The sequence below is a fragment of the Dromiciops gliroides genome, chromosome 2 (genome assembly GCF_019393635.1).
Source record: "Dromiciops gliroides isolate mDroGli1 chromosome 2, mDroGli1.pri, whole genome shotgun sequence".
Classification (NCBI taxonomy): domain Eukaryota; kingdom Metazoa; phylum Chordata; class Mammalia; order Microbiotheria; family Microbiotheriidae; genus Dromiciops; species Dromiciops gliroides.
Genome location: NC_057862.1, coordinates 658,622,173 through 658,642,397, shown reverse-complemented (window position 1 = coordinate 658,642,397; position 20,225 = coordinate 658,622,173). Strand labels below are relative to the sequence as shown.

The 20,225-nt window shown below is 46.2% G+C and overlaps 2 protein-coding genes across 2 annotated transcripts in view; one reads left to right on the top strand and one right to left on the bottom strand.

Annotated features, from left to right (window-relative positions):
* Window positions 1-15,917, top strand: part of CCDC113 (coiled-coil domain containing 113) — a 35,203-nt gene extending 19,286 nt beyond the window's left edge. Inside the window, exons 2-9 of the mRNA XM_043980235.1 lie at window positions 3,381-3,507; window positions 4,045-4,206; window positions 6,939-7,094; window positions 7,944-8,024; window positions 9,675-9,830; window positions 12,857-12,964; window positions 13,712-13,867; window positions 15,788-15,917. Of these exons, the coding sequence (XP_043836170.1) occupies window positions 3,381-3,507; window positions 4,045-4,206; window positions 6,939-7,094; window positions 7,944-8,024; window positions 9,675-9,830; window positions 12,857-12,964; window positions 13,712-13,867; window positions 15,788-15,868 (1,027 nt within the window). The 3' untranslated portion in view covers window positions 15,869-15,917. The remainder of the gene's footprint in view (window positions 1-3,380; window positions 3,508-4,044; window positions 4,207-6,938; window positions 7,095-7,943; window positions 8,025-9,674; window positions 9,831-12,856; window positions 12,965-13,711; window positions 13,868-15,787) is intronic.
* A 393-nt stretch (window positions 15,918-16,310) lies between these two features.
* The window catches only part of PRSS54 (serine protease 54), a 135,715-nt gene continuing 131,800 nt past the window's right edge, over window positions 16,311-20,225 (bottom strand). The window contains exon 9 of the mRNA XM_043980236.1: window positions 16,311-16,904. Coding sequence (XP_043836171.1) covers window positions 16,332-16,904 — 573 coding nt within the window. The 3' untranslated portion in view covers window positions 16,311-16,331. The remainder of the gene's footprint in view (window positions 16,905-20,225) is intronic.

The window sequence follows — 20,225 nt, the reverse complement described above, 5'->3', positions numbered from 1 at the left end:
AGTAGAACCAGGAGGATGTTGTGCACAGTGACAGCAATATTGTTTGATGAAGAACTGTGAATGACTTAACTATTCTCAACAATACAATGATCTAAGACAATCCCAAAGGACTAATGATGAAACATACTATCCACCTCCAAAGAAAGAACTGATATTGATGGAACACAGACTGAAGCAGGCTATTTTTCACTTTCATTTTTTCTTTTGTTCAAGTTTTCTTATACAAAATTATTAATATGGTAAAGGAAAGGAGGGATAAAATTTGGGACTCAAAACTTTAAATAAAAATATTATTTTTTAAAAATCTATTCATGGACACCACATTAAGAACCCTTGGACTACAGGGTCAGGGAGTAAAGCTAAAATAGAAAGAACAGGGTGGAATGTATAGTCCAGAGAGCAAAGTAATGTGTTGTTGAAGAAAGAAGATTTGAACTTCTATTTTTAGCGTAAGAACCCTTTGGGGGCTACTTCTTCAACTTTCAAACCTTAGGGTTTTTCCCCAGGTTCTGGAGGTAACCCTGTGGGTTTGTACTTTTAATACTGTAGCCCTACTGATATGTTTCCCATTAACAATCAGCCAGTAGACACAATTAACTCTTGTTTGTTTGTTTTTTTGTTTTTTTTTTAGTGAGGCAATTGGGGTTAAGTGACTTGCCCAGGGTCACACAGCTAGTAAGTGCACAATTAACTCTTAGTAAAGACATTTACTAAAGTGGCATAGTAAGAAACAGTAGCTACAAAACATTCCTTCATAAACCTAGGCACACTTACCCTCACACAGCATCAAATAAAAGAGTAGGCTCAAATTTAGAGTACAGTGGTAGTTAGGTACACACATAGGGTATGTATATGGCAAAAACAGCTTATGACTCTTGGTACTATTATATAGCAGGGCCTGGAAGTTCTTTATGTCTCCTCATTCACCTCCCTTTGGCTGCATTATCTGGGCTGGATGGGTTGCTCCGCTGGATTTACAGGATCTTCTCTTGCTTCACAGCTAGTGTTCTTCTCTGTTACCAGGGATTCTGTCCTCTGGAGCTGCTTCTTCCTTCTCATGAGTGGGCCTCCCTTTTTCTATGTTTTTCTGGAGCATGCTCTCTGCCTTCTTCTGGATTCAGTGTCTCCCACCTGTCAAGTGGGAGAAGAGAGAAACTCTCTCCTGATTCCCTTTCAGGGGTCTCATTCCTTTCCCACTTCTGGCTTCTGGCTTAGAACTCCCTCATATTGAACTGCTACCTCTAGAGCATAGCTTTTTTTTTTTGCTTTTTTTTCCTGCATTAGTCATGTTGTGAAAGAAAAATCAGAACAAAAGGGAAAAACAAAAACAAAAGTAGAAACAGTGTGGTTCAATCTGCATTCAGAATCCACAGGTCTTTTTTCTGGATGTGGAGAACATTTTCCATCATGAGTTCTTTGGAATTGTCTTAAATCATTGCACCGCTGAGAAGGGCTGAATCTATCACAGTTGATCATCACACAATGTTGCTGTTACTGTGTACAGTGTTCTCCTTGTTCTGTTCACGTCACTCAACAAAGTCTTTCCAGGTTTTTCTGAAATCTGTCTGCTCATCATTGCTTTATTTTTTCTGTATTTTTTTCTAAATCAGATACAATTTAACAAGGTCAAGTATTAATTTCCATACTTTGAACAAAATAAATTTTTTTATGCTGACTTGGTTTTTTCCCATATAAATATTTTATTATTTTCCAGTTACATTTAGAGATAAATTTCAACATTTGTTTTTATAAGATCTCTAGTTTCAAATTTTTCTCCCTCCATCTTCTCCCTCCCCCCTCCCCAAGACAGCAAGTAATCTTGATATAGGTTATATATGTACAATCACATTAAACATATTTCTGCATTAGTCATATAATGAGAGAAGAATCAGAGCAAAAAGGAAAAACTTCAAAAAAGAAAAACAACAACAATAAAAACAATAGAAATAGTATGGTTCGATCTGCATCCAGATTCAACAGTTCTTTTTTTTTTTTTTCTGGATTGAACAAAATAAATTGTACCAGTATAGGAGGAAAGAGACATAACTGCACACATTTTTGTGAAGAATATGCGAGCAATTGAGTAAAATTCAAATTCCATAGAATGAACAAGGTGACAAAGCATCTATGCTATTTTAGGCTCTGTTAAGAAAGGTAGTATCCCAAATGGAGGAAATGACTGTCCCACTATACATATGATTCTATTCAGACCACACTTAGTGAATTCTGTATGTTTAGCTCTGGACCTCACAGTCTGTGAATGCTCATCATTTCTTACAGCACAATAGTATTCTATTACATTCATATACCCCAACTTGTTCAGCCATTCCCCAATTGATGGGCACTCCCTCAAGTTTCAATTCTTTGCTACCACAAAGTGAGCTGCTATAAATATTTTTGTACATGTGGGTCCTTTCCCCTTTTCTATGATCTCTTTGGGATACAGACCTAGTAGTGGTATTACTGGGTCAAAAGGTATACACAGTTAGGGCATAGCTTTTTAAAGCCATCCAAAGGAGATTTTTTTTTTTTTTTTGCTTTTCCAGATGAAGTTATTCCCTTTAATTCTACCAGAGAAAGGTTGTATCACAAAAGGATCAGGGCATCTTTTAACACCTTGTTAACAATACCTCCTGATTATATCTTGGGTCTTCTGAGCTAGGGAGAGGTTTTCAAAGTCAGTTCCCCTATAGTATTCCTGAAATTCCACAGTGAGGGAAACCTAGTGATTTTTTCTGTTTTTCTTTCCAGCTCCTAGTTTGTGAACTCTTTCGAGGGTGGGGAGGACCAGATGGTGCCTTCTTTTTCATCTTGTTATCCTTCTGCACACTTAGCAGCGATTCTTTGCACACAGTAGGAACCTTACAACCCCCTTTTTTTCCGCTGAAGTCTCAAATTCTCCTGTCTCTAACAGGGCAATCGTAGAAATGCTCCCGATACTGGCATGAGCCCATGTTTTTGCCCTTGAAAAGCTTGGACAACCATCTTTTGGGCAGGCACGTGATGAATATCACCTGTCATCTCAAACTTTTTAAGAACCATCTGTTGCAAACTTGCTTCTGTTTATAATTAATTTCCAGTAGATTATTCCATCTGTTGGGTGCTGGAAATAAAATAACTGAGAAAAAACACACAAACCAGGGGAAATGTCTGAAGGTTGTGCTAAGTGTATGATTGCAAAAATGTAGTATTGGGGTGGATTCACATTTGACACAGAAATCTCAAGGGGAAACCTAGTCTTATCTTGGGAATAAGCCATGGTTTGATTGCCAGCCTCTGAATGTTGTGGCTCCTTAAGTAAAGGAGATGCTGACCACCGGGCTTTTCTGGCTCGAGTAACTGAACAGCAAGAGTTATTCAGTCACCCAACATTTTTGCAGCTATGGAAACTCTTCCCTCAAAGTCGAAACGGAGATGTTTGAGAAATATTACAATAAGCTCGAGCCTCGGGATCAGCGCTTTCCACGCATGTCAGATTTCAAAGCACCAGGAGCAGACTTTTCGCAGGTACTTCCCGTAGGGAGAGGTATTTGTGTCCTTTCATTCCTACGTTTAGGTACAATCCCGTGTCTGCTTTGTAACCCACTGTTTCCTCCAAGAAGCTGCCTTGTCTTTTTCTCTCTTCCTTTGCTTTCCTAATGGGTGTGAAAGAGGCTATTTTTAGTGACTGTTGAGTCCTTTGGATGAGAGAGGGCTTTCCTTATCATGGATATGCGGCTTCCCAGTATTACCTTGAATATGTGAGAGGCGAGAAAGAGAGGCCCAGAAAAGGTTTCGAGCCGGGACATAATTTATGTTTGAAAGTGGCGGAGCAGACCTTGATGCCTGAGGCTCAGCCTCTGACTGACTTCAGCCTTGGTCCAGACAGAACTTCAGGGTCTTTTTCTTTTGCTGAGCTTTTCTCAGCCTCCCACTGCAGGGCTGGGTTGGAGTTACCATTTTGGGTCCTGGACGTGGGGGGCTCCAGGGTCCAGCTGCTCATTTATTTCCCTGTTTCTTTGATGGATTCCTGCTTGATGATGTCATGACTTTCTTGACTGACAGTTTCGGGGCAGGCGGAAATCCAAGTCCCGGGTAACCGCAGATCATCTCATTGTCCTCACGGTGGATCAGAAGTGTGACCTGGCCGTGAGGGAACTAGAAGACGTCAAAGAAGAAATGAGACAACTGAGGGCAAATTCTGAGCGGGACCTCCAGCGGCACGAGGTAGCGTCTTCCCAGAAGAGTCAGTGCTGTTCTCTTCTATGTCATTGCTCATGAACTCATCCTTTAGTTAACAAATATAAATATTTATTTGGCACCCACTAGTCAGTCAGCAGGCATTTATTAAGCACCTACTGTGTGCTGTGCTAAGCTCTGGGGACACAAAAGAAGACAGACCACAGTCCTTGCCCTCTAGGAGGGAGGACAACGTGCACACAATTCTGTAGGGACAAAAAGTGTGCTGTGGAAATGACAGGTCATCGAGGGGGAAGGCCCTGGCAGGGAGGGCAGGGAGGAAAGGCCTCTTGCCCCAGAGCCTGGAAGGAAGCAGAGGAGGGAGAGTGCGCTACATGATGAGATCAGGGCTCTGGGTGAAGCCAGATCCATTTGTTCAGCAAACACTCACTAGGTAATGTCTGTCTTCAAGAAATGTACAGTCTGGTAGGAGAGCCCAGACTAACCCTCATGAAACAACAACGAACAACACAGTAATTTGATGGCAAAGCATGTGATGAGGACATTGGAGGCTAGAGGGGAGGGAGATCCACGAGGGGCTGGGTGGTCAGGGAAGGTGTCCTGGAGGAGAGAGAGTTGAGCTCTGGTTTAAAGAGCTGGGATCGGGCCAGGCCGAGGGGACGGGAGTGCAGGGAGAAGAGCATGAACAAAGGAGCAGACTGTGCGGTGTGTTCAGGGAAGAGACTGGCCTACTTAGGGAGAGCACACAGGGCCTTGGAGTGGGAGGAATAACGAGAGATAGAGAGGCTGGGGCCAGCTTGTGGGAGGCAGCGAGTGCGGCCTGCACTCTATAAAACAAAAGGAGGCTTTTGAGGTTGGAGCAGGGGAGAGACACAACCAAAGCACCAGTGGAAGGTGTAGACGAATCAAAAGAAGGGCGGGTTGGGGGGCAGAGGCTAAGGCCCGTACAGTGGGAAGGGAAGAGATGAACAGGAGGAATTTCAAAGGAAGAATTGACAGGATGCAGTGATTTGTGAGATCCTGAAGGAGAGAGGGCGGGGAGTGAATAAATTCAGGGTGGGGCAGCTAGGTGGCGCAGTGATAGAGCACCGGCCCTGGATTCAGGAGGGCCTGAGTTCAAATCCGACCTCAGACACTTAACACTTACTAGCTGTGTGACCCTGGGCAAGTCACTTAACCCCCATTGCCTTGCCCCCCCCACCCCCCACCCCCAAAAGAGAGAGAGAATAAATTCAGGGTGACTGACAGAACAGTGATGCTTCTGGGAGATGGCATCCTTTGAGTGTGGGGAGCAGGGCGAGGAACCTGTCCTTGACCTTAGAAGGCAGTGCCCAAGAAGGCGATTTGTTTAAGCCTTTCCTAGAATGACCTTGGGTACTACTCACCATTAACCTCTTCCTGCCTACCGGCTCTGAAGTTGTCTCTGATTTCTTCAGCTGCCCTGAAGATGAAGGTCTTCTGTGGGGGCTTCCCAGGCTAGCAGGCCACTCCCTTGGAGAGCCCCTTCATCTTTACCCCTGGCAGGATCCTGGCAAATCTGAAATACTAGACTGTCCAGGGTCAATCGTGTGATTTCATTCCTAATTGATCATCTCTTTCAAGGAGATTCTACTCCCAAGTATCAATTCCCTCTCCAATAATAAAAATAGCTAGGACTAATCGAATAGAATGTGGTCTACAAGAAGTCAAGAGTGTGAACATTGTTCTGACGAGGTTCATCACCCACTTATTTTAGAGACTGATTTTGCTTCAACACACTTGCATTATAAACACTGGAACGGGCAATACTAACTGATAGTAGCTAGTGCTTGTGTACTACTTTCGGTTTGCAAAACACTTTACAAATATGATCTCATTTGATCATAACAGACCTATTTTACTGATGAGGAAACTGAGGCAAGCAGACCTGGTCTGAGACTGGATTTGAACTCGGATCTTCCTGACTTTGCCCCTGAGCTGCCTGTCTCTGCCTTTGCCCTGAAGGACTGACTATAAGATAGGCTGAAAAAACCACCCTACTGTTATTTTCCCTCGAATATCAAGCCTGGAAAAAATTCACCATGCCTTCGAACATTTATATGGACTCTTTTTATCTACTTGGGCCAGTTCTCCTTCACCTATGCCAGTCTCTGTTGTCTTCTGTGTCCTGTCGTCAGGAGACTCGAGTTAACCCGTAGCCAGCATTTCCCCTGCAAGCACTGATTTCTCCAAAGGGAGAAGGCTGCATGGCCTGCACCACTTTGTGTCTAAGTGCTTTCAGACTCTCCCATGTCTCTTAGCATTCGGGGCATATGCTTGTCTGTATGGAAGAGATGCCAGGGTAGAATAGTTCTGATATGAGCAGATGTGGTGGACCAACCTCAGATGGCTGTGCTCAATTTCATCCATCAGGGATCCGAGGGGAGGTGGCCTGGCTCTTGTTTCCTAATGACAGCCAGGGAAGGGTGCAGGTTGCTTTGGGGAAGCTCCCAATAGTTGGGGATTTGGGGAAAGCCTGTCTTGCACATAGTAGGCAATTAATGCTTTTGAAAAAATTTTAATTGAAGTGAATTAGTGATTCTAAGGGGTGGAGGGAAGAGAACGGACAGCTTCCATGGGATGCTGAGGTCAGGGGGCAGCTGGCCAGCCTTTCTCAGGGGCACAGCGCCCACCCCTGAAGGGGCACGATGTGCCTAGGCTGTGAGGGCTGGAGGTCACGTGGCCAGCCTAGCTTGGAGCTCTGGGCCTTAGACCTCTTACTTTGGCCCAACTTTCTCTAGGCCATCATAGAAGAGGCTGAAATCCGATGGGCTGATGTTAAAAAGGCCGTGCAGGACTTTGAGAAAGAGATTCTGAACACAATATCCAAGAAGCGGGGTAGCGCTGTGGCCACGCAGAGGGTGCTGAAGTACGTGGAGGACAGGAATATCCGCAGGGTGAGCTCTACCGGGCACTTGGGGGTGAGGGGGCCCGCAGCAGCCCCAAGGACAGGGGCACCGGCGACCTCAGCTGTATACGCGATGACCACCAAACGTTATTGTGAGCAGTACTGACAGCAGCAGGTGCTCATCACCCCCATTTTCTAGGGGAAGAAACAGAGGCTTAGTGAAATGGGGTGATCTTTGCCCGAGACCCAGGCCTTCCAACTCCAAGTCCCAGGGCCCTTTCCATTACACAACTCTGACATGCTCATACTTCATACATCTAAATTATTATTCATATAATACTCTGGTCTAGCAACACAGCTTTTATTTCTCTATCTCTGATATGAGACTTTTTTTTTGAGAAAGGTACAGGGATTTTGAATTTTTAGCCTAAAAAAACCACATGGGGCATGGACAGGCAAACTCTGTGCTTTTATTTTCCTTATCCCCTTTTCATTCGATAAGGGGGAACTCTGTCTTCAGCTGGGAAGGCCATGGAGGGTGGAGCTTTTTGTGTAGGGGATTCCTAGGATGATAAAAGAGGGACCTGGGAGACCTGGTTTAGGAAGGCTGGGAGAAGTGTCTGAAGAAACAACATCTCTGCTCCAAAGACGCTCAAGAGGTTCAGCAGCTCAGCCCCTCACTAGAGGTCAGGCGGACTGGCTCCTATGTAGCGGATACTTAACATGAGCTTGAGACGTGCTACCTTGGCCCAAAAGTGTGACTGTCACCCCTTGGATAGAATTACCTGCATCTACAAGTAAAGGAGGTTGAGTGTCATGGTCTGTCTGAGTCTAAGATTTTGTTGGGAGAAGGGAAAGGGGAAAAAAAGAACATGCCTTGTTTTTTCTTGTTTTAAAGGATGCTTTGAAGGATAAATTGCGTTTGAAAAACCTTTCTCTCAAAGTCCAGAAGAAAAAATTACTGACGCAGTTGAGACAGGTATGTGATGAGGGTACACAGCAGGGTCTCAGATAGGGTTCTTTTGTTTCTGTGGGGTATCTGAATGGGTTGGGAAATGTGTCCTAGGAGAGCAGGGGGTTGGGGTATGGTGGTGTTAGATATAAAAATTATGTGTGTTTATATGTGTGTGTGTGTGTGTGTGTATGTGTGTATAGTAACAGCTGTCCCACTGGGGACCCAACTGGCCAGCTCCAGCTGGGCAACATAGCTCCCTCCCTCATTCCTTCCTTCCTTCCTTTCACTTCCCTCCCTCTTTCCATATGGGGAATCATACCTTTACCTGCAGGTGCTCTGCCCAAAGGAATACAAATTTGTCTGAAGCCTCACAAGATTTCTTGGGGTTTACCTGCAAGATATCTTCTGAGGACTACTCCTTAAACCTAAAAAACTCTGGTCCTCATTTTGTCATTGTTTGGGCAATAATATCTCTTTAGGTCAGAAACTGTGAGGGTCTTCCCTCTCTCCCCTTTTATTTATATCTATCTATGTATGTATGTATCTATCTTCTATCTAATCTCTCTCTCTCTCTCTCTCTCTCTCTCTCTCTCTCTCTCTCTCTCTCTGACTAGGTAAAAGAGACCTTTCTTTGCCTCCTTTCTTAGCTAGCTTTAATCACTGAATGGGCATTGCCTCAGGCAAACTGAGACCTGTGAAAGGCCTTAGTTTAAAAGGCCAAGGTCTCCCCCTGCTTGGAGGTCATCTCCAGTTCTCCTGATCTATATCTTGCCACTGAACCCAGATAGCTCCAGAGGAGAGAATGAGGCTGGTCACCTTGCACAGCCCTCCCTCACTCAAATGCAATTCACTGCAAGTCAGGACATCACCCTGATGTCATGGTCCTTTTCCAGAATGAAGGACAAAGACAGCATATGTATGTATGCATGTACACATATATATGGGGCGGGGAGAGACAGAGGTGGGGAGTCAGTGGCTGTTCTTGCTCAGTCACCATTCACCTTTCTTAGGGTCCTTGGTGACAGAGAAGGGGGACTTCAAGCAGCAGCCTCTTTGGAAGAGCTTTCACTCCACCCCACTGGGCCAGGCTGGGGAGGGGTCCCCCTAATTACTCCCATGACCTTAGCATGAGAGCCTGGTGGGGAGGCTAAAGCCTGAGGGTGGATGTGTATCATGGAGTTCCCCTGTGGAGCCCAGAGTGTCCAGTAAGTTAGGGCGTGGTGGGACTTGGAAATGTTTGTATCATGCAGCTGGGCTTTTCACCACAGACTAAGGGAATAATGTAAATAGGAAAAAATGAGACACGATGCTTCAGAGGGAGAATAACTGAGCACAGCTGCTGAGAGAAGCAAGAAGGGCTCCTCTTCCTGCTTGGCTTTACCAGACAGACTTTTCACTTTCTTTGAATCTTTGATAACCCAATAGGGAAGTTGTCGGGGGGGGGGGGGGCACATTCGGAAATAAAAGTGACGGACAAGGAAAAGATAATAATAAAACCAGATTTTAAAAACCCAAGGTTTCCCAGCACAGTCAATCTTAGGAACCCTCTTTCCTGAGATTTCAAGGATAGAAAGAACTGCCCCAGATGTACGTCCACGGTTATTTACACTCAGCAAGATAATATTCTCATCTAATTCACCCCATTGTGGATGGTCTTTTTTTTCTGAGTTGTAGAAGGAAGAGGTTGGGGAGGCCCTGCATGATGTGGATTTTCAGCAGCTGAAGATCGAGAATGTTCAGTTTCTGGAGAATATCGATCAGCGGAATCGAGAACTGATACAGCTCAAGCTCACGGCGGGCAATGCTCTCCATGCTCTCAATATATACAAAGTAAGGACGACGGGCATTTATTCTGAGGCCCACCTGGCCTGCTTGGGTTACCAGCAGCTCCTTAGATTAATTGGTACCCCAGGCTTCTAGTGGAAAGAGCCTCAGATTCCCAGTCAGAGCGTGGGTACCACACGTGCTAGATGAATGGAGTGGGATGAGCCACTTAATCTCTGTGAGACTCAGTTTCCTCAGCTGTTAAATGGGGATAATTATTCCTGACCTCTTTCCCTCCCTCCCTCAGAGGGCCGTTGTGAGGAATAAACAAGGTCACGGGGCGGGGAATCCTTTTGAAACCCACAAAGGGTAATGGAGACATTTATACAATATAATTTTTGTTCATTGTCTCCTGGTTTTCCATTATTCTTCATTGTCAGACATCCCGCAGTTCACTCAGCCTTCCTTACACTGATCTGTTGAGCAGAAGAAAGAGGACCGTGTGTGTGTGTGTGTGTGTGTGTGTGTGTGTGTGTGTGGTGCAAGCAGGAGTGAGAGCTTCAGGTCACAGAAGCATCATCTTCTGCGAAGGTGGAGAGATGTGTGTCTACTCCCAAACACAGTGCCCTTCCAGCATGCCTGCCCCATAAATATTAACTGACGGTCAGCAGCACCCTCCTGGAAGACAATGGGCAATGGCAAGGGAGGGCGGCTGAGAGGCAGAGGAGACGCTTGCATTCTTTCTTGGGGTGTGGATTCGCCCTGTATGTCATAGACAGCTCCAGAGGCCTAAGCACATTGAGCTGCACTTAGGATCTCTCGATCCCAGTGTTTTCAGCGTCTTTATCCCAGCATTGAAGCATCATGATGTGGAAGCTGCCACAAGACAGTCGCTCTTGGGAGAAGGTGAAGGGGAAGCAGCTAGGTGGTGCAGTGGATAAAGCACTGGCCCTGGATTCAGGAGGACCTGAGTTCAAATCTGACCTCAGACGCTTGACACTTCCTAGCTGTGTGATCCTGGGCAAGTCACTTAACCCTCATTGCCCCACAAAAAAAAAAAAAAAAAGAGAGAGAGAGAAAAAAAGAAAAAGAAAGTGAAGGAAACAAGGAGTGGGGACTAGCGATAGTACACCAGGGCACCTATGTGTGGGATTGTCTGGAGTGGCCAGGATAGAGAGGAAAGGAAACACCATAAGTGAAGGATGACCTCTTTGGCAGAGCACGATTTAGACACCAGCTGCTGTTCTAGCCAGTGTGAGGCACCCTGGCCATTTTGTGGGGCTGATCTCCCACCCCACCAGATTGCCTTGTGAGAATAACTGACCTACAGATAGAGCTGGCCCTGGTCTGAGCCCCAGGCCTGCACCTCCTCCCTGACCTTGGGTTTCAGGAGGCGGCTGCTGGTTGATCAGATGTGCTATGCAGTCCTACACTGCATGCATGGGGACTGTTGGCTTCATTGTTACTGGAGAATTCTTAAATGTCAGTCTCTTACATTTAGAAGTGTCCCCCCTCCCCTGATGTGTACAAAGTCTGATAAAAGACATTTCCCTGTCTGTCCAAAAGGCTTTTCTTGAACCCAGGACTTTCTGGGCTGTGTGGCCTCCACATGGAAGAATATTCTTTTTAGCCACAATAAGGAAGCCCGTTGCCTGTGCTTGCCCCGATGCTATCTTTTGTTGTCTATTTTTAGCCAGACCAGTTCTTCCTTTCACACATTCATAGGTCAGGGCTGGCATGGAATCCTCACCCCCTCCTTCTACAAGTGAGCACAGTGAGGCTCAGAGAGGGGCAGGGATTTGCCAAAAGCAAACAGTTAGGACTTGAACCCAAGGCTCCCAGGTGATCCCAGATATCAGCCATCACAAATGGAGAGCTGGGGTCTGGTCAGGAAGGCCCGAGTTCAAAGCCTGCTGCTCACACCCCCTGGCCCAGTGACCTTGGGCGGGGTGGAGCACCTCCACAGCCCACCCACCACTTTTGAAGACTGTGGGTGGCCAAGCACCTGCCTATCTGCATTCATGGGAGGGGGGGGGGGTTCCTCCAGTTCTTTAGGCCAGTGAAATCACGGCTCTAGTCCCTTCTCCCCAAAATAGTATTGTAAAATGGGATTAATTCAGGCTAGGGTTGAAGACTGAATAGAAATTAGTAAAAAATAATCTGAATTGATTATTTTTTTTAAAATCTAGCTTGTTATTTACAGGCTATAATCATACTAATCTAATAAAGCAATGACAAACAGAGGGTTTTTTTTGGGGGGGTTGCGGGGCAATGGGGGTTAAGTGACTTGCCCAGGGTCACACAGCTAGTAAGTGTCAAGTGTCTGAGGCCGGATTTGAACTCAAGCACTCCTGAATCCAGGGCCGGTACTTTATCCACTGTGCTACCTAGCTGGCCCTGAGGGATTTATTTTTGACAAGTAAAAGTTGATTTGTGATCAGTTGATCAGTTATGTATAAATGAGCATTTCTAAAGCATTTAAAGGCCCTGTTGGGGCGGGGGGGGGTGAGGTATAGCCCCCACTATGCACCAGGCACTGGACTAAGTACTTTACAAATATTATCTCATTGTGCCCTGGCAACAGCCCTGGGAGGTAGGTGCTATTACCATCTCCATCTTACAGTTGAGGAAACTGAGGCAGGCGGAATAAGTTTTATAAGTAAGTGTCTAAGGATGGACTTGAACCCAGGTCCTCTGGACTCCAGGCTGGCTGTCCCTGTTGGTTGAAGCATTTCCTTTATAACTTTATGCTATAGGTTTTCCTACAACATCCTTTTTGGCAGCACAGAGGGAAATTTCAGCCTCATCGACAGCTGAGCTCTCCCAAATTCCACACCAGCAGAATTCGAATTAATGAAGTTTCTGTTATTATTATTATTTTTTTCAAATGAAAGGCAGGTCCTTGGTCATTTCCAAATTAGACTTCAGGGCTGTATGACCTTTGAGGTCAGGGTGAGCTGCTGTCCCTGCTTCTGCTAGCACAGGCTGGCCCTGGGCCTGGGGGCTCATGGGAATGGGAAAACCTTCCCTCCTCTCCACGGTGAGGGGAGACCATCCTTGTTCACTGATTCCCGTGCCCTGTTCTATCTCAGAGCAAGCTTTTGCGAGCGACAGAAACAGCTGTCCGGGTACAAAAGGAGATCGCCCTGAGGAAGGAGATACTGGAGAAAATTGAGAAGGAGACCACACAGGCCGAAGAGGTAAGCAGCAGCTTGGATACTGTGGGGCTCGGTTCTCTTTGAGAGCAGGGGAGCCGGAGGCTCACCCTCCTGTCTCGGCACTGGATGCCCTGACTGCAGCGGAGACAGATAGCTCACCCGATGCCTAAATCTGACCCATTTTTGCAATGTGTCCGTGTTCCCCAGGAGTAACCAAAGTTTAGTAAATAATGAAGCTAAACCGAACAACACGGACCTCTTGTCTCCAGGCCCGTAGAACGCATCGCGGGCGCCATGCATTTGGGGGTGCCCTTATGGTTTCTAGTTATTTGTTTGCAGTGTGGTACCCTTGTCTCTCTCACCAAGAGTTTGAGCTTCCCGATGGTGCCCCGTAGGTCCGGGCACTTCTCACAATGATGGCTCATAGTAGGTGCTCAGGATGTACTGAGCGGATTCAATTGAAATGGCATCGATTTTTTTTTAAAAAATGAGTAAAATCCCATTTGTTCTATTCTAAATGGTGAGGTTTAAGTATATTAATTATTAATTAAAATACTAGTTTAAACACCCCCCCCCCCAAGTAGGGAGACTTTGCTTTTGAAGGCAGTAGAGCCACACCAGTGATTTTAGGCTTCGGGATCCCGCGATATCTGCCCAGTTGACATGAAGCATGTCGGTGCTGCGATGTGAAACCACAGAGCAGGGCAGGCTGGGGCCAGTGGCAGCAGGAGGAAGAGCAGCAACCGCAGCTCGGAATGGATCTCTCCCCCATCTCCCTTCCTGCCGTAGGACCGGGCCAAAGCAGAAGTGCTCAATAAGAAATTGAGGAAGCAGTTGGCGACGTACAAAGTGCCCCACGTGATGATGTACGTCCACGAGAAGGTCACCAACTATGAGCTGGAAAAGAGTATTAAGGCGTGGGAGAGGAAAGTAGAAATCGCAGAGGTAAGACCGGGAGACCTTTTTTTTTTACCTGCACCTGCTGCCCCAGCCTCCTCAGGGGTCTCCGGCCCGCTACAGAGGTTCAGGTCTAAAGTGCAGGTCTGATGGCAGCCCTTCCTCACTCTGTAACTCCCGTGGCTCCCTATTACCTCCAGGATTCACCACCAGTCTCATATCTCATTCACCTCCAGTCTCATCACTCCCATTCATGGACCCCAGAGGCTGGTCAAATGGATGGACACACACACACACACACACACCATGCCCTCTCCTCATTCTGTGCTGGTGCCCAGACTCCCCCCACCCCCTTCCTTTCTCCAGCCTCAAAGAACCCCTAGTTTTCTTGCTTGCTCAGCTGAAGCATTTCCCCCTGCAGGACACCTTTCCTGATCCTCCTCATTCCCAGGACCTCCTCCCCCATTACCCCCAGCATTACCTGGTGCTGATTTGGGATCTCTATATTATTTTGTGTATAATTTGACAGGTATTTGACTCCCTGGACAGAATAGAAGCTTTCTGAGGGCAGGAGGGTTCTAGCAGAGAGCCAGGGGCACTGAGGTGCTCAGTAAACTTTTTTTTTTGGTGGGGCAATGGAGGTTAAGTGACTTGCCCAGGGTCACACAGCTAGTAAGTGTCACGTGTCTGAGGTCAGATTTGAACTCAGGTCCTCCTGAATCCAGGGCCGGTGCTCTATCCACTGCACCACCTAGCTGCCTCTTCAATAAACATTTGATGGATTGGGCATGGAAGATTCCTTGACCTTTCCTGGGAAGGGGGAGGAGTCTTTGTGCTCTGCAGCCTTCACTCCATGGCCAGCAGACAAGGCAGATGCTTTTTGCCCTCTCTCTATTGGTGCAAATGCGCCACCCCCACCCCCTGGGGGCTTTGTAGTGGGGACATTTTAAGTGACTTTTTGTTCTCCTGAAATGTAGAACACCTGTCAGTCTGTACACGTCCCTTTATCGGCCTCCGAGTGTCCAGCCCAGTTTCACCAAGGGATGTTCAACACGTGTGTGCCTTCATGTGTTTGGAAGCTGATCCCAGATGTTTTTTTTTTTTTCCAGTTCCCCTCTACCTCCTCCTCTCCTCCAACCAGGGTTTTTAGTATGGAACAAATGTGTTGTTAAACTCAGTAGTGTCTGCGCTCTTTATGAGCTGAAGAGAAATTAATACAAGGGACCAATATGCTCATGCTAAAGAGAAGCAGAAGAGTGCACTGATTTCTGGGAGTGGAGGAGGAATTCTGCAGGGTAGAAGGTCACTCCGCCATTTGCAGTATGCCTTGGATGGAGGGGCAGGCGGGCCTTCCCATCCTCCCTGGGGGCACTGGCTAAAGTACTGCTGACAAGGGCAGAAGCAGCCAGGAGCTGGGGCTTCTGCCGCTCCTCCCAGCCTGCACAGCACTCACGGGGGACCCGCTGTCACATTTCCCATCACTCATAAGGGTAAATCACAGGCAAAATTTTCTACCAGCAGAAGAAACTCTGGCAAACAGTACCACAGGGGAGAAGCAAGGATGGACCAGGGCTTGTTTGTCTCCTGGCCTGGCTTACCCTCCTTCCTCTGAGCATGGGCAGGTCACTTTTATTTTTGTTTTGTTTTGGTTTGGTTTTGGTGAGGCAGTTGGGGTTAAGTGACTTGCCCAGGGTCACACAGCTAGTAAGTGTTAAGTATCTGAGGCTGTATTTGAACTCAGGTCCTCCTGAATCCAATGCCAGAGCTCTATCACTGTGCCACCTAGCTGCCCCTGGCAGGTCATTTTTGGGATTCAGTTTTCTCCTCTAGAAAAACAAGGGGCTTCTCCCGGAAGGCCTCTGAATTCTGGTCAGGCTCCCAATTCTGTGATCTCCAATAAATACTCAGGCTATTCATGGAAGCTCACCTTTGCCCTAATGACCTATCTTTTTTTTTTCCTTCCCCCAGATGTCTCTGAAAGGATACCGAAAGGCTTGGAATAAAGTCAAGATGGCCACTAGCCTCTTGGAGACAAGTGTTGTCCTGTAAAGTGGCCCGTGAGAAATTTGACCTAAATAATCAAGAAAATGAGATTCATATGGATAGTTCTGTGATCAAAAAACCAAACCATTTAAGCGACCAATCCCCTTTTAGTAATAAAGTCTTTTAAATGTTACACTGGCACGGTGGCTAGAAGGCAAGCCTGTGCTTTGCCTCTCCTCCAGTGATCGTGTCTCTAGGAGTGGAATGTTTCATTGGTGCTGAGCCAAGCACCACTTAATTCTAAAAGGACCCTGGGGGACCACGGTCAGTTGACACTGGTTAGCTCACATGTAGTTCAGGAGCACAGACGCCCTCGGTAGGTGACCTCCGAGGGGCCCAAGAGGACAGAGATGTTGGCACAGTCTATGCAGAGCATAGGCCGGCAGCTCTCGAAAAAAGGGAAACCCCAGAGGTTGAAGTTCTAAATGTTGCCCCTGGGGGACCTTGGGTCAGCCAGCGACCTCCTGGATCAGATGTCACCAAAGACAAGAGCCAGCACAGAGAACACAGGGATCATCTCCCATGGCCGACACAGCCCGCCCTGGCCTGAGATGGGCATCACTTCCCCATTGTAGTAGTCGTAGTAGATAGGCTCAGTGCTGTCCAAGCCGGCCCTCCCTACCTCAGTCTCTTGGAAGCCTATTTGTGGCCTCCCAGAATCCTGCCGCTCTTTCAGGGAGGGGGCTGCTTTAGCCGGAGCGGGCTTCAGACGGGCTCGGCCTTTCTGCATCTTCAGTCGGCCCTCCCTCCGAGGAGGAAGAGGAGGGAAAGAGAAGGCTTGGGACGGCCTCCCCCATGTCATGTTCTGCAGCTTCGACCTAACGATGGGAGAGAGTGTGGACGGCAGCTCTTGCCATTGGAAGGTGGGACATAAATCGGCCCATTCTTTCATTATCCTTTTGGAAATCCAGTCGCCGTAGTAAGAGAGCTTGGTGGAAAGAAATGGCCCAGTACAGCTCACTCCACCTTTGTTCAGGATGCCGCTCAGAAGCCACAGGCTGTTCTCCTTAGCTTGGCACAACACGGGGTTCCCCGGGTCTCCCTGAAAAAAGAAAAGAAGCTTTCAGTTCTTACATAAGGCCATTTCCCTCCTGCTCATTCTCAGGCAGCTCTGCTGTCCTTATGTTCTGGAAATATACTGATTCCTGCTGAGAGCAAGAGAAAAAGAGATTATGGGATTTTCTTGATCTAACCTGCAGAACCTCCCTACAAGCCAGGTTTTGATTTTTTCATCATAAAACTTTCATTTAAAAATTTCATTTATTTTCATTTTCTAGAACCTCTTGCTAGAACTTCAGACTGTTGCCTTTCTTTCTTTCCTTCTTTCTTCCTTCTTCCTTTCCCCCTCCTTCCCTTTCTTTCTTTCTTTCTTTCTTTCTTTCTTTCTTTCTTTCTTTCTTTCTTTCTTTCTTTCTTTCTTCCTTCCTTCCTTCCTTCCTTCCTTCCTTCCTTTCTTTCTTTCTTCCTTCCTTCTTCTTTCTTTCTTCCTTTCCCCCTCCTTCCCTTTCTTTCTTTCTTTCTTTCTTTCTTTCTTTCTTTCTTTCTTTCTTTCTTTCTTTCTTTCTTTCTTTCCTTCCTTCCTTCCTTCCTTCCTTCCTTCCTTCCTTCCTTCCTTCCTTCCTTCCTTCCTTCCTTCCTTCCTTCCTTCCTTCCTTCCTTCCTTCCTCTCTCTCTTTTCAAACTTCTCAGTATGCTTTCCTCTCAGCTTAATTCCCTCTATCATATATGGATTTAGATTTGGAAGGGACCATAGAGGTCATCTACTCCAGCCTCCTAATTTTACAAATGAGGAAACTGAGGCCAAGGAGGGTGTGATGTGCTCCGGGGTCAGAGGTGGTGAGATTTGAACCCAGCTCCTTCGATGTCCAAACCAGACCATCTTCCCCTGCACCACAGTGCGTGTCTGTGCCACCTTGTTTCATGCCTTGGTTTGAGCACTTGGCACCCTGAGGTCCAGCTGTTTAAGATGGGCTCCCAGAAGAAAGCTGGACGTTCTTCTAGACATTTCATGCCCCATTGTGCTTTGGATCTCAGACTGGCCATTGTGGTACAAGTCTATAGTTCCTGTTACTGGGGAGGCCGAGGCTAGGGGACCACTTGAGCTCAGGGGTTCTAAGCTGCAGGCAGGTCTTCACGCTAAGTCTGTACCACTATGAAGAGATGCTGGGAGCGGGGCTTCACCAGGCTGTCTATGGGGAGGTCAGAAATGGAGTGGCCTGGCTGCCTTTTTTTGTTTGTTTGTTTTTTAACATTCTACTTTCCTTCTTTTGTCCAGTGAGAACAGCCTGTTGCTTTCTCAGCCTAAGGAGACTCTGGAATTATCTTCCCTAAATGCCTTGCAGCATACTTTCACATTTTGGGAAGCATGGTATTTAATGCTCATTAGACACACAGGACCTATTCAGCTTCTCTTCAGGCTCAGCCAAATTCTAGAAAGTCAGTCAAATGCCAATTTAATTTCTATTTCAGCAGGACTCCACTAAATTAAGTATACTTGCTTAACTGTACTCTTCTATCTTCAGAAAAAAAAGAAGAAATCAAGTGTGATTTTAAATGCCCTGTATCACAATGAAAAAAGAAATTAAGATATATAGGGAAAAGTCATCTTGCTGGTAGAATATATCAGATTCTTGAAGACATTGCTGCTTTTTCATTTTCTCTTTATGGCCTCAGCACTTGGTAGAGTGCCCTGTATACAGTGTGTGACTAATACATGTTTATTAGATTTCACTGGAAAAACTAAAGCTATTGCAGACCGGTTGCCTTGGACAGCAAAGCTACAAACTTTAGCTGAGAATAAAGTTGATCCACGTTGCATATTCCTGGAAGAAGTGATACAAGGACACTCTCAAGGTCTCTCTGAAGAACTTTGGAATCGATTGTGTGACATGGGAGACACGGGCAAAGGACCACCCAGCATGGTCCGCCCACCTCAAAGAAGGTGCTGTGCTCTGAGCAAAGAATTGCAGTAGCTCAAAAAAAACAAGAGGTGCCCAAATTTAGGGACATCTCCACCCCAAATGTTCATATGGACTGTCTGTGCCCAACCTGTGGTAGAGCCTTCCAAGCTTGTATTGGTCTGATCAGCCACAGTTGGACACATTGTATCGACCCCAACATAATGATGCCATTTTGGTTCTCTTCAAGAACGAAGGATAACAACCAACCAACCAATCATTTTCCTGGAATTCTGTAGAAGAACCTGTGACCAAATTTCAGTTTTGCAGGAATGTTAGTGTCTTTTGATAAAGAGCTGGCAAGCTGCCAATGAAGGCACCTGCCAAACAACAGCAGAAAACCTGAAGTGGTGAAGGAGCCTTGTGGACTCTGAGGGCAAAATCATTGTCAGTGAGGGGGGGAGAAAGGGTAGTTCCTGCTGGCACCATATTAATGCAGGTCATTGCAGACAAGGCTTTAGACTTAGGCTGGACCTTAGAAACCAATGGTAGATATAGTAAATACTTAATAAATGCATGTTGTTGACTAGATTATTCCAACCCCTTCATTTTGCCAAAGAGGAAACTGAGGCCTGGAGAGAGAGAGACAGACAGACAGAGACAGAGATAGAGACTTTGTTCTCATCAGAGGTAAGGGCCCCTGGGAGGAAACCACCATTGAGAAATTCATTTGGGAGCTTTGAATTCACTAATTTTTCAGGAATAGACCTATATTCAATGCCCAAGAGGTCACGTAACAACATATCCTTTGCAATGAAATCATGAAAAAGGGCTGACAATGGGACTTTTTAAAGAAACACGGTCACTGCCTGTTCAGTCCCAGGTCCCACAATATCTTCACTTCTGTCTAGAGTTTTTAAATATCGCAGTAGCTGATAATTGATAATGATCACCTTGAGCAATCAAGAAAAGGGTACATTGTACTCTAGAAGGCAGGGAAGTATATATTAATTTTGGAAATATTTCTTTTTTGGGGGGAAATATTTCCATTAAATTCTATATCCCCCTCCTGTACTTACCCCACCCCCCCACCAAAGCCAGTTAAATGGTTTGGGCACTTAAAGGGTTAACCCCTCCATTCTCTAGACACTTCCAGAATTCTCTTCTTCCCCTCACCCCAAGAAATTCAGAAAAGATTCCTGAAAGCCCAGGTTATGTTGAATTTTAATTGTCCTGTTAAATAATCTATGCCTCTGTCTCTAATCATAGTAGGCTATTAATGGAAAATTTCATCTCTCTAATTATTCTGCTCCCCCTGTCTGATTCACTTAGTCCTATAACAATATGTTGGCTCCTTTTAATCACTTTGATGGTGATGATTTATTCTATATGGGTGGCATGAACGAATGCTTTGGCAAGGGGAAAAGAAGTGTTAAAAAGTGGCTGTTGCCAAAAATACCCTGGAA